The 14016-nt window shown below is 39.6% G+C and overlaps 1 protein-coding gene across 1 annotated transcript in view; it reads right to left on the reverse strand.

Annotated features, from left to right (window-relative positions):
• Window positions 1-14016, reverse strand: part of LOC106528705 (tenascin-X) — a gene marked incomplete in the record, with an annotated part of 32547 nt that overhangs the window by 2316 nt on the left and 16215 nt on the right. The window contains 11 exon segments of the mRNA XM_014023945.1: window positions 1075-1171; window positions 1475-1626; window positions 1706-1838; window positions 1914-2056; window positions 2141-2290; window positions 2363-2482; window positions 2598-2741; window positions 2883-3005; window positions 7645-7914; window positions 8521-8674; window positions 13925-14016. Coding sequence (XP_013879399.1) covers window positions 1075-1171; window positions 1475-1626; window positions 1706-1838; window positions 1914-2056; window positions 2141-2290; window positions 2363-2482; window positions 2598-2741; window positions 2883-3005; window positions 7645-7914; window positions 8521-8674; window positions 13925-14016 — 1578 coding nt within the window.

Below are 14016 nucleotides of genomic sequence, written 5' to 3' on the forward strand. Positions count from 1 at the left end.
CTGTAAGATGATTTATAAAACAATAAATAACATCAAACAGCCATCTTCCAACCTGTTCTGCCGCTAGAAATAAGTTACTTTTCCCTCTCTCCTTCCCTCCTGCTTCGCAGCAGGAGCTTTCATGTCCGCAGCTGATGTGGGGTGAAAATCCTCCACCTCAGACGTTCAGAGATGTAACTATCTGCGATACTGTGGTCAATCTCCATGTAGCATCAATTATGCTAATGCTAGCTGCCTGTCACTTTCTCTCGTCCTGGCCACACCTCCGCTCTGTAACCCCCCCCTTCCCCTACCCACCCCACCCTACCCTACCCACTTTGATGCATTTTTCAAATTTCGCCTTGGGGCGGAGTTATCTTTCCACGGGGGGGAATACACTTTAAAGCATAAAAATCTAATCACATTATGAGCCACCACTCATTTCTGACAGACTTCAGGATTTCTCAACCTTTGCAGTGCGCCCTCTGGTGGTGAAACATTATTTAGGGAGACACGTGTGTGGGCGTGTTTTGCTGCAGAGCTGTGGAGGACGTGCAGCAGCAGTGTGTGTCACTGAATAAACAATCCGCTCCCAGACCAGAGCAGAAAGAAATTAGAAAGATGGATTTATCAGAACGTGCAGCTAAACTCCAAGTCTTTGTTACATCGCTGCGGTTAAAAATAAAAAGAAAAAAGTTTTTCCTCTTATGACTCCGGTAAGTAAATAACTGTTTATATGTTTCACATATGCAACACACATCAAGAGGGAGGTGGAATATTTTAGTTACCCCCCACACACACTTTAAGAATGGGATTATATTTATAAATATGGTAGCTTCAGTTAGTACTAAAGTACATATAGGATTAATATTCATTTTAAAGGTCTTTTATACAAACAAATAGGAAAAAACATTAACGAACTTAATAGAATATTAGAAACAGACATTTTTTTTTTGGTTTGGTTACTGTCTATAATCAATGAATATTTGAAACAGCAGTTTGTGTCAGTGAGCTATTCTTAAGGTATCTAACCCAACGTATTTGACTTCTTCTATACTCTGATTTTAGTTTGATAGAGTTTCCTTTACTGCTCACCGAGCCAGAACTCTCCACTCAGATTTCCAAATCCTTTAACATAATCGGCRTAGCCTCGGTAGAAATCCACCGAGCCGTCCTTCCTCCTCTGGAAGACCTGTGGGACACAAACACACTCAAAAACTTAAACACCTCAGGAGCATTTTAGTTTCTGAGCTGTAGGAAAAGGCAGCTGTAAAACTGGACCGAAAAACTGGAAATAGACTTTATTGTGGCACAGTTGCAAACCATGATGCAGCAATGGGGGAAAAAAAGTGTGACAGAAAGAAACTCTAATGCAGCCAACTTAAGTTCTCACTAGAACCTGAATAAAACGAATCATATTTTGTTTTTAGAAATTCAAATGCATTCATTATTGTCGCCTGAGCCTCCAGACACACAACATGTTACTCAGAAGTACCGTCCAGCCGCCGCCATCCGTCTCCATGTCGCAGTAAACCATCATCGACTTCCCCAGCTTCCCTTGAGGGAAGACCTCCACCTCTTCTGAAGTCCGGATGCCGTTCAGCAGCTCCTGAGAGCAGTCAGTGGGGAAGGGGAACCGCAGATTTCCTGAGGAGGAAGAAAAACGACTGAAGATAATGTAATTAACTTTTAATTATCTAATAAACATGCTTAAAAATAAAAGTACCAGTGGTGAATGTGGTGAAAGTGTTGCCTGTCGGATGCACTCCTCTCAGTGTTCGGAGCTTCACGTTATACAGGGAGCCAGGATGGAGTCTGGTCAGCTTGTACTGGGTTTCACTGGGCCCAACAAGGATTTCCTGTCACACAACATTTAGTATCAACAGGCAAATAGAAGTAAAGTGAACCAGCAGCTGGATAATATTTTTTCTCACCTTTGATTTTTCACCTTCGGCCTGATAGATCAACAAGTATCCATCCCCAGTTTTTAACGGTGGCCTCCATGATACAAGAGCAGTGCGAGGGGTCACATTTTTGGCTTGGAGGTTGCTCGCTTCATCAGAATCCCCCACAAATCCTGTAGTGAAATGTAAAAATTCATAGGTGTGACAAATCACTATTAAATTATTTCATGAGAGACTTCAACATGATGTTTGCTGACTGCCGGCAGTGATGAAGCTGGTGGAGGCAGGTGAGCTCTCCTGGCTGCCCAGCTGGCTTGTGATGGTGACGTTGTAGGTGGTGGATGCCTCCAGACCGGTTAGCTGCTGCTCAGCTGCGTTCCCAGAAACGGTGATCCTCAGCTCTGAGCCTGCAGAGACAAAGAACATCAACGCTCTGCAGGACGGCGGTTTAAAAACAACTGGACATCGTTAGTGCGTACCTGTCCCTGAGCCATAGATGATGGCGTACTTATCAACAGCAGCCAGCGCAGGGCGCCATAATAACAACGCTGTGGTGTCAGTGACATTCGTGGCTTGCAAGTCTGTGGGAGGGTCAGGGACTGAGAGGGACAGAAATGTGTTTAGAATTTAAAAAAAATCATTTAATTTGAAATAAACTTTGTGTAAAACATTCATTTTATTCCCGTTGTTCAACACCTGATGAGTTAAACTCACGAGTCATGACAAAGTCTGTGATTGGATCACTCTCGTCCAGTCCGAGGGTGGAGAGGACTGTGACCTCATAAGATGATCCAGGGGAAAGCTGAGACAAGTTCAGGGTGGAGTCCTCAGAATCCACTGACACCGATACCGGCTCATCTGCATTAGGGCCCAAAAGTCATATTATTTACAACTATGAATGTAATCGCTTGATTTTAGCTTTGATTTTCATTATTGGCACACTTTATTGCAAGCTCACAAAGATTCTTCATTATGACAAAATAAATTTAAAAACCTTACCGTTATCTGAATGGGTGTATGTGACTTTAAAACCACTAACGGGGCTCTTTGGTTTGGTCCACGACACTGTCAGAGAGTTTTCTGTCACCCTACTGAAGACAATGTTAGATGGGGGTTCTGGGCCTGGAGGGTAAAATTTCAAATGAAGAGGTAAATTAAAACAACAAAAAAGAAGTAATGCTGTAAAAACATACAAAATGAAAAGATCAACTGAGTATATAATTAAAAAATGCTACTAAATATAAAAAACAAAGAAAAATTTATGTAAATAAGACCAAAAATGGTCACTGAAAAAAATAAAACGTTCATTGTTATTTATTCATTCACACATTAATTGTAGTGCCCCAAAGAGTTTGTGTATATATGTACAGTGCAAACATATATACAGTATACAAAATATATACACACAGAAAGTAACAGTTAAATGCACATGATGAATCCTGGACACCGGCAAATGAGAGATTGACAACATTTTAACACAGTAGTTAGCAGCCCAAGTCAAACCTGAAAATAAAAGCATGTCTGGAATAAATGATAATGACTTAAGAGACATTTTTTAAGATTAGAAATGGTGAATAAACATAAAAACAGTCAGATATTAGATTACCACAATTATAAGAACTGGAAGAATGAGTTTTGGTTCAAATAAATCAAAACAGAACTATGTAGTATAAAATAATTTAGATATCTATGCAATGTGACTTTATTTAGTGGAGTTCCTCATGGCTGAATGCTTGGTCTTTTTCTGTTTGCAATTAAAATGCTTTCATTTTGAAATAAATTGTTAAAAATATGTGGCTAATTAACAAATGGCATTAAAAGAATCCACTTTTTCAATATTCTGTATGATCAGTATGGTGAAGATTTTTATCATTGCTCATCTTTACCATGTCAAAAAAGGAAAAATAATAAACGGCCAAATGAACATCTTCCACATGTGCAAACACATATTTGAGTTTTTACATCAAATACTTGAGTGATTTTATAATTGGGAGGCTTTTTTTTGTTATTATGAAGTAAATCATGAATATGAGTATTTCACATATTCATGGAAGCAAAAGAATGAATGCACAAATACAACACAAAACGGAACTTTCTCAAAGGGAAAATAGGTAACAGTTAACATATGTCCAAGCAACAAAGACAATAATTGACAAATTTAAAAGTGTAAATTTCAGGTTTACAGCTTTCAAGAGTACAACATTTGAGCGAGACGTGTTTGATGGGAAAAAGACAAAGTGTGTTCAGTGGTACTCAAGACAAGTGATTAGTTCACAACTGAACATGTGACTTTATCAGCTTTTTGGAAAGTGAGCAAAACTCTGAACAGACTGAAACTGATGGAGAAAAGAAACAAGTCTTCAGAGCAAGACTTGACAATACTGACATTGACGTTTGACAGCACGTGTTGTACTACAGTCACCATGGCGTGTACCTGTACTGATGACAAGCTTGTGCAGTCTGGATAGAAGGCTAGGACCCCTTCCAAGTAAAGTCAATGTATACTCCGTCTGTGGAGGCAGATGTTCAAACTGGAGGGAGCGAGCTGAACCAGGAAGCACTTTTTGGAAGGTTTTACCACTGCCCGTTGATTTGGCAACTGTGCCATCTTGTGTACTTGGGACTTGAGGAACCAAACCTTCTGATACTCTGTTGACTTCATTGCCTCCTTTATCTGATATGGACTGTTTGATATTTTCATATTCATCTTCTTTTTGTGTACCTTCCTTCTGTTGTGGCTCTCCCTCTTGTCTAACTTCTGTTCTGCTTAAAAGAAAGTTATCATATTTTCCTTCTGGTGATTCCCAAATCAGTGTGTAACCATGAGACGTTTGGTTAGTCACTCCGACAAAGTCCAGAGGTTCCCTCATGGCTCCAGAGGAAGAAACATCAGATTCAGTGCCCTTTATCTCTTCAGTTTCAGTATCAAATATGCTTTTCCCATTATGATTTGTTTTTAGGTGCTCTTTATTTTGACTCTCGCTGATACTGTGATTGCTGGGACGCTTTGCCATTAAAGACCCTGGTGGAGGTTGTCTTCGTGGAACTTTGACTGGTCTTGATGGTCTGAAGTTGTTTTTAATGGATGGGCTATCACGATTTGCAGCACTGATATTTCTGCCAGGATATAATCTTTCTTCATGGCTTGTAAAACCTGTGGTTGCTTTCACTTCAATCAAAGCATTATCACCCTTTTCTAACTCTTTCTTTTCTTTGCTAGCAGTAGTTTTGTGGACATTTGTAAGGGCCATTTGACCTAACTGGTTGTTTTCTTGTTCTCTGGACGTATTAGTCGGGGAACTGTGGGAAGACCTGCCAACGTTCTGGTATGGAGATTGAGTTTCAAGATTTTCAGGAGTATTGTCTTTTCTCAGTGGGGTTGTTTGACCTCCAGCAGTAAAATTGCCAACATTTTGCTTTTTAATTGGTAAAAACTTGCGCATAGAACCTCTGTATGGATATTGACGTTGTCTCAAGTTTGTAAATGTTTTGTTTTGGAAAGATTCACCATTTAGCTGTGATTGGCGAACAAATGGACGACGAAAGAAAGGCACACCCCTTCTTCTTGTGGTCTGATCTAACTCATTAGATGAGTTTGTTGTGGAGGGTTTTGTTCCCACATTTTTATTTCCCTCACTTGTCAAGATATCAGAAACAGAAGATGATGAAGATGGCAGTTCGGTGGGAAATGCCTTCTCTTTCTTTGTATCCATTTCAGGATTTGAAAATTGGGAGGGCTGAGGAGAATACCGCAGATTAAAACGAGATTGATTTTGACCATTTGGAAAGGGCTGACGTGGAAAACTCCCCTTTAGAGAAGGATGACGAACAGGAATTTTCCCTCTCAGTATCCTTTTTTGACCCTGTTTAACCAAAGAGGATGCAGTTGTAGGTTTTGCATCTTTATCACTGTTCATGTCCTTCCCAGGTAAAATAACTTCTGTCTCTTGTTTTAGAGTATGGCTCAAATCAGAAGAAGGGTGATGAGGAACACTTAGATTTTGATGAGTTCTGTTTCGAAGTAATTCAAAGTTTGGGTATGCGCGACGAATGGATCCACGTTTCAACGGGGTTTTATGGAAAAGGGATGTTTCACTTTTATCYGAGTGTGATAATTTGCTATCCTCAGGCAATGGTGAATTAGTGGAAGAAATAAGTTCATTACTCCCATGTGAATCGAATTCATTTGAGTTGGAGGAGGAGGAGGATGGAGATAACAGTGACTGTGATGATGGTGGTAATGAGGAAGGTGGAGGCAACGATGAGGATGAGATCAAATGTTTTCGTAAAAATGATGGTTCTACAGCCTCATGTGACGATGACTCTGAGGTTGATCCAGTCAATGGCTCCAATCCCCTTAAAATCTGCATCCTCACAGCATCTGCATCAGYTGAGAGGTTCAAAGGTTTGAACATGTGGACAGAAATCTTTGTCATGTTTAAATTTTCATAAGTATCCATTATGAGTTTATGCAAATGATCTGGTGTGTAGTCTAGATCTGTCTCTCCATGATGGGGTGTTCCATTTGGATCTGACCTTAATGTGTTTCCTTGTAACCTTGTCCCATTTCCTCTGTACTTGTTGCCTCTGTCCTTTAGGGGTAATCTGAAATGTGTTACTTTAATTTTATTCAAACATTTTTTCTCTTGGCTTTGAATAGTCCCAGTTGTGTTCAAAGACACTAAATCAGTGTCATTTCCAGGTGGAGCAATGCCAACATCTGGTWGCCTTTTTGAGCCAATAGCAGACGTTGGTTCCTCTGAGCTTCTTTGTCTGTTTGTTTCAGATTCACCCCCAGGCATCACAGTTGGGCTTATGTCATCACCTTTTTCAGAGCTTGATGTCTCTTCCCTCTGGTCTTTCCCAGAGTCCCATGTTGGGAGGCCATCTGGTTGAGTGTTTTTTATTTCAATCACTTCTTTTTTATCTGCCACCGTTGAGGGTTTAAGCACAGAGCCAAGGACTAATCTTCCTCCAGGCGTAGTTCTGGTTGCATTGGAACGAAAAAGGGGAACCTTTGGCTTTGACAATGAAGGCCTTCCCACAACTCTGGGTCTGGTACCATTTCTTGCCACCATTTTGCCAACCAGAGGTTTGGTTTTGGCACTAATGCTGGCTGAGGAATCATCAACATCATGGTTTCTCCCGACCTGCTGGTCGACTACTTGCAATGCAGGTGTTGGATTCAACTCTTGGTCCTTGCTGCCAACATCATGTCCTGTTGCTTGTGTGACCTGTATGGCCACAATCTTTGCGGTTATGCTTGATGAAGTATTGCCTAAAGATGTAAAAGGAGCATTTGGGTTATATTGATGTCATTATGCATTGAGATACTAATTACAAAATATGTCATTTTTAATAAATGAGGAAAACAAGCTAATTGCGTAAATCCTTCCAAAAGGAAAGAATAAAGTTATATTTTCAAAACAATCTTCAGTAATAAAGAAGACAGTGTCCATATAAAACCTGGAAGGAGATAATTGATATATAGTTAATGTTTTGCCTTTAGAGACTCAGTTCTGGTGAGACGGAAATACAACTGAACTCAGCAGCAGATGTCATTTAACAGACTTCACTCTAATGTGTTTTATATGATGTGATGCAGAGAATAATGACGTGTTTGGACATATACAGGTTCACCACAGCTGTCCTCACTTAATTCTAGAAACAAACCTGGAAATTAGCAATAAGTAACAATTTACCATTTGTTTCTTGACCTCATGACCACGACTCTCAAGGTCTTTAAAGTTAAACTACTCACCAGGAACGACCTGGGTCCTCACTGGTTGGCTTTGGACCAGTCCCCTCTCCGCCACCAGTAAGACGTCGTACAAACGTCCTGCCTCCAGCTGTCCAATATGGGCAGAGGTTTGGCCAGCTGGTATGCTCATTTCTCGACTCGTCCCTGCCCCATCACTGGGTAAGACGGTCAGACGGTACCTGTCAACCTCTTCCTGCGATGACTCCCACTGAACAACTGCAGATGTGGAGGTTGTCTTGACGACTTGGAGGTTGGTTGGACCAGAAATGACTGACGATAACAAGGGTGCAAATGAAAAAAAAAAAAGATTTAGAGTAAAATAAAACTTTAAATGCAATTATATGTGGGAACACAGACAGAAAAGGTCCTCGAGTTTTTCAGTTTCTTGGGTCAGTCCATTACTGCTTCTTTTCTAAAAACACCGCTACTCTCCTGCAGCCTAAAATTTCCTCATGACTTTTGGACAGCTTCCCTGAATTTACCGATAGATTACATCGTTCACAGTTAGAGCAGCAAGTAGGAAATATTTAAGCTCTCACAGCGAAATTTGCAACTTGAGCAAATCAAACGTGCCAACAAGTTAGTCAGAAGTCCATTTTCCATCCGTTTTATTCAGTGAGGGCATTTACATTTGTAAATATTACTGTCAGCCGTGTTTTATGTTAGATTTCAGTTTCAGTCACAGTCGACGCAGATGTCTGTTTTCAATGTGTCTATTCATGAAATTCTTTTAATTTTATAAAACTGAAACAGCTTTTCACTCCAATGCTCAAGGCTGTTTATTTTGAATATGTCTAATTATTCAAGTGTTTAATTTAACAGAGGAATTCTGAGTGAATGTGCTCTTTAACAAACCCAAATCTGTTAAAATCTTACGAGTCGTAAATTCAGTTTTGCTCTCAGCGCCCCTCCTGCCTTCGAACTCCCCGACGATCGTGACAATGTACTCCTGACTGGCTGCCAGGCCCGTCTGGGTGAAGGTGGTCAGGCTTCCGTTCACTTGTGAGGTTATCTGTTGATCTTCCTCCTTCTGTGGAGAGAGACGGGGGGGGGGGGGGGGGGATGCCCGCAACTGTAACATGGCTGTAATCAGTTTCATATTTATTTTTACAGTTGCAGCTCTAACAATGAGAACCCATATACATGCAATCAGCTGCTCATATGATTAAACCTAAGATTTTGGTTTGATTAATGAGTATCTGTGCTTTTATAGTTTGAATTGTTTGTTATTTGTGCCAATCTTTCCATCGGCCCTTCATCTGATTGATCAGTGCTGGAACATTCAGCATTACAGTCATGCACAGTGACCAGTGGAGGGCAGTTTTCCAGCAGCAACAAACAGCAAAAAATAATAATTAAATCCATAAACTTGCTTGTTTGCTGACTTGAAGTCTTAGCAACAAATTAAAACAACCAAATTATCACAATGTAATCGGCTTTACTTCTTGACCCGAGGCTGGGAAGATTGTTATGTATAATAGGAAGTTATAAACATCTCCTTACAATAAGTCAAGCTGCACTGATGAGGAAAGATCGGATCTGTTGAGACTGATGACGATGCTCATTTCCATTATTTAAGTTAGAATCTAATAATTCTGTTCTCTAAATTGATTCTTTTTAAAGCAAATTCTATTCCTGAATCCACAGCAAAACACTCCATGAATCAAGTGCATCTTGTTCAGCAGTTGCTAAGCTAGGAGCATGTGGCTAATGAATGGATGCCAGGTTGTGCCATCAATGCATCACAGTTGTTATGTTGGTCACCATGTTGGTTGCCCGGATCTGTGGCCTTGTGTTAAAATGCATTCATTCGTTTCCACAATTCACTCATTTGCATTCATTTCAGGATGACGTAATTTAAATTGAGGCTTCTGATTAATTCATGACACATTTTAAAACAGAACCGGGCTCTGTGGCGTGTCCATGTGGAGGGTAAGTGTTGACCGGGCCRCCGAGGAACTCTGGAAAACATATTTCTGATGTCCTAAAGACAGAATTTCTTTGAGTTTGAGTTATGGGTTTTGATTGTTTCTGCAAACAGTGCAATGCCCATTATTGTAATTTTCATTGTGAAACCACCATTTACCCTGCAGAACTGAACTCATACTTGTCCCCAATTTAACATTTCCACTGACGTAAAGGAGTCACCTTTAATAAAGCAATTATATTCAATTGCACACARTTATCTATAGACAGGACTCATCTTGTACCACAGCACATTTAGATTTATTTTTGCTCTCAGTTCATGATTATTCTGAAGCCACTTCAGGATGATTTGCCAACTGTTACGAAGCTATGGGGTAAAATAAAGGCAACACAATGTGTTTTCTTCAAGTCATTTCAGATCAACTCAAAATCGCACAATTTATTCTTTTTAAATGTTTGGTTTCTGGAAACTTCTGCAATATTTTTATTTATTTTTTTGTCACAAAACAACCAAAAGACAACTGAGCTTACAGTATAATAAATTCACTTAATAAAATCCAGCATCTTGACAGGAAATAAAATCCTCTTGWACAAAATCCAAACATCCTAAATCTACTGCCCCCACAGCTCACGAACTCAGAGGAACATAATGAGAAAACGATGGAGAGAGGAGGCGGAGGTCGCACAAAAAAAAGAGAATTTAAAGGTCGGTAGTTCAGTGTTGTTGCACCTTYGAGTGTTAAATCACTGAGGAAGAAAAAAAAAACCTAAAGTTTCTGTCCAAAAATAGCAAATTTTCAGGAAATAGTTGTATCACTGCATAAAGGTTCTCATTGTAAAGTCATGAAAAAGAGTCAATAAATAATCAACAACTTATAAAGTAAGAAATAAAATCTGAATTATATTTTCCCATGTCAGTAAATAATGTGTCATTACATTGAAAAAAAAGGTCAAAACAATAATAGTATTTTAAGCATTTTTGCAAAACAATAAGCAGAAAAATTAAAGTTATTGAATTCCACAAACTCTTTTGAACAATAATGTTGTTTTACTTGTCAAATACATCAAAAATCCTGCAAAGTAAAATTGTTAAAGTCTAATTATTTTTTCTAAATGAACTATTCAGTAAAGTTTTTATTTGTGTATAATGTTAAATATATTTTTAATATGATGCTGTTTTCTGGCAAACTTTCTGTCTTTATCCTCAGAATATTGTTTGTTTTTGGTTTAATTTTTTTGCTGAGGAAATTATCCAAATCCATTTTGGCGATAATCCGTTTGTTGTTTTATCAGATCATTCATCTTTTCCTGCTGATAATCTGCTCTCACGTCAGCTGCTGCTGTTGACATCTTGATGTTTATCTGTAAACAACGGATAAAGTATGTTGTCTCTTTCCCTTACTGTCTGTCTGTCCTCTTGTGTCACAGCTGTGCCTCAGTGGTGATGTCATCCCTCTGGCAGCCGCCATGTTTTTGACGCTGTTTACTTTTCCCCATAACAACAAGCATCACACATCTGCATCCTTTTTCCCTGGAAGAGTTCACGTTGCTTACAGCTTTTGACTGGGATCTGTATTAAATCTCAGCTCTGATGGGATCGTTTGCTGTCTTGTTTTCTGTCATATTTTAGGTTAAACAAAGAAACAAAGAGAATTCTGTTTTTAAGAGTTTAAAAATATTATAGAAGCAACAAGATATTTTTACAAGATCCATCCGTCCATCATCCATCCATACTTCCGTCCATCCATCCATCCATCCATCCATCCATCCATCCATCCATACTTCCATCCATCCATCCATCCATCCATCCATCCATCTGTTCTTCCATCCAACCATCTGTTCTTCCATCCATCCATCCATCCATCCATCCATCCATCCATCCATCCATCCATCCATCTGTTCTTCCATCCATCCAGCCATCCATCCATCCATCTGTTCTTCCATCCATCCATCCATCCATCCATCCATCCATCTGTTCTTCCATCCATCCATCCATCCATCTTTCTACCCATCCATCCATTCATCCATCCATCCGTCTTTCATCCATCCATCTATCCATCCATCCATCCTTGATCGTTTTGTTTCCCATGTCTGTCCTTATAAAGACTCTTTCATGGTCTTCAGGGTGTCTCTAAATGAAGTCACTGGAGAGATTGATGGCCTGTTTAAAATAATTACAGTCTGAACTGATCRTAGTGACAGTGTATGTGTGAGGGGGACATATAAGAAAACGTTAAACATGTGCAGCGACATGGTAAACTGTCCAGAGTGTGAGCAGTAATCTAAAGCAGCAAGCTTTTTCATCTCAGTGACGGTTTTAACGATTCAACGATTTACAAAGTGAGGTTAGAGAGGCTTTTCTTTGTTCGGCTGCCTTTTTCTGTCTCAGCGTCTCTCCTCCACACGACTCACAAATACCAAGGCACTTAGTAACTTTCCAGTTGTTTAACGTCCTCTGCGTTAAATTGATCGCACATGTTGGTGAGCAGAATGCCCTGATGAACATCTGTATCACCATGTTCGGGATGGTGGAATTGGTGATAAAAGTTCAATGTTTAATTGGTGTATGGAGAAGACTTCAAAGCAGACAACTGCAGTTAAACTGAGCATTTTATACACAGAAATTAGGACAGAAAGACCACCGTGATGTTTGTAATGATAACATCAAATCAGACTCTATAACTTCTGAAGCAGATGGTTCAAGGTTTTCACCCTCTCCAGTAGCAACAATGCATTATAGACCTGATCATGAGCTTTCCCTAACCACCGAGTTAAGTTTTCAACTACAAATCTGGAATTTATTGTGCAAAACCAACCAGATAGTGATGAAATGGTTCTTGCCTCTGAAGTCCTTATTTATTTGTTAATGGTCATCAAACGGATGTTCACTAATGAGAGCATTTTGACCAAACAGAAGGGGCGTGGAAGGCTGCATCACCCCCTAAAGGATGCAGGAGGACATGCATCTTCAAATTCAATTGATTCATCCATCCATCCATTCGTCCAACTGTCCATCCATCTATCCATCTGTGAAATCTTCTCATTGTTATTTAGAATGCATGCATTACAGCATTGTGGACCATTCTGCTCCATCACAGGAAATGACTGTGCTTTTTATACAAGACCAACAACCTTCTGGTTATTTTCATCATTGAAAGATTATCATCTAGTATGAATACAKTTTTTTGTTATAYGGGGAAAATCGCTTCTAATGGTAACTTATTTTCCCCAGAGTTACAATTTTTTTTGCACAGTCCTCTGCAGTAATATAGCCTGGCCCTTGCCTTCCTACGCAGTTCCTCTCAATTCCCTTCACTGCTCAGTCTGGGATTTCTTCCATGGACAAGGATTTCTTCAGGAGCATTTTATTCGGGCCAATCAGAGAACAGAATGTCGATTTTCTGCACACTGTCTGCTTGTAGTTTATTTTACCTGGGCCAGTCAGCTAACAGAAGGCGGAATTTTGAACGTCGATTTTCTGTGCAGTGTCTGCTAGTTAGTTTAGCAACGGCWGTTGAAGAAGTGAATGAAGCCAGTCCGTGTTGATAAGGCTTGTGTTGAGAGTCCAGACCCTCGTACGAAGCAAAGCAAAGGACAAGGGTCTGGTTTTAACCAGGCTAGCAATAATATGTTTACTGAAAATATTTTAAAGGCCTATGCAATAGCTTGCAGGTCACAGATATTTAGAACAAGAAAACCAGACAAAAACTTGGTTGATATTAGCTCCAGCAACAGATGGTTTGATGCTGGTTTGCCAACTCTATCACTGACATCATATCTACACGCTGAGTCTTACAAGGCTCCTGCGAGGGAATGTCTTGAAATCTGGTTTTAAAAATAATCAGTCAGGAAATGCAGCATGTGTTTTACAGAAGAAAAATGAAGTGTTAGTTTCTGGTATGGGCCATCTGATTGTTGAGTTTCTCCTGCAGGAATAAGACAGGTTCTTTTCCTGGCTTAAACAGTACAATGATGGAGCAACAGCAGAGTAAAACAAGACTTCCTCGTGTAGTGGTTCAGCTATTCCTTCACTTTTTATACATAATATTAATAACAATGTCAGATTTTTACTCTATGAGCCTATACTAAGATGTCATTAAGAAATAATTCGAAAAATCTTAAAGAATTTGTATTGCTAATGTGCGACAAGTGAGCAACATTTTACACACTTCATGGTTTATAAACATGTTTCTTATAAGCAAAGCTCAACATCTGTTCTGAAATAAGAAGAATGTTTGTTTGGACCTCCCTGAGTGTGTCTGGACATTTTGCAAGCTTTGGGGCAACAAACAAGAACTTTTTACAGATATAAAAGTAGAAAAAAAACYTGAACCACAGTGTTGTATCAACATACCTGGCTGGTAAAGGTGATGTAGTAGGTTTCATACTGAACAAAAGGTTGGGTCCAAACCAAAGTGACAGATGACTCTGTGAGGTCCTGAGTGC

Source organism: Austrofundulus limnaeus, unplaced genomic scaffold, assembly GCF_001266775.1.
Source record: "Austrofundulus limnaeus strain Quisiro unplaced genomic scaffold, Austrofundulus_limnaeus-1.0 Scaffold397, whole genome shotgun sequence".
Classification (NCBI taxonomy): domain Eukaryota; kingdom Metazoa; phylum Chordata; class Actinopteri; order Cyprinodontiformes; family Rivulidae; genus Austrofundulus; species Austrofundulus limnaeus.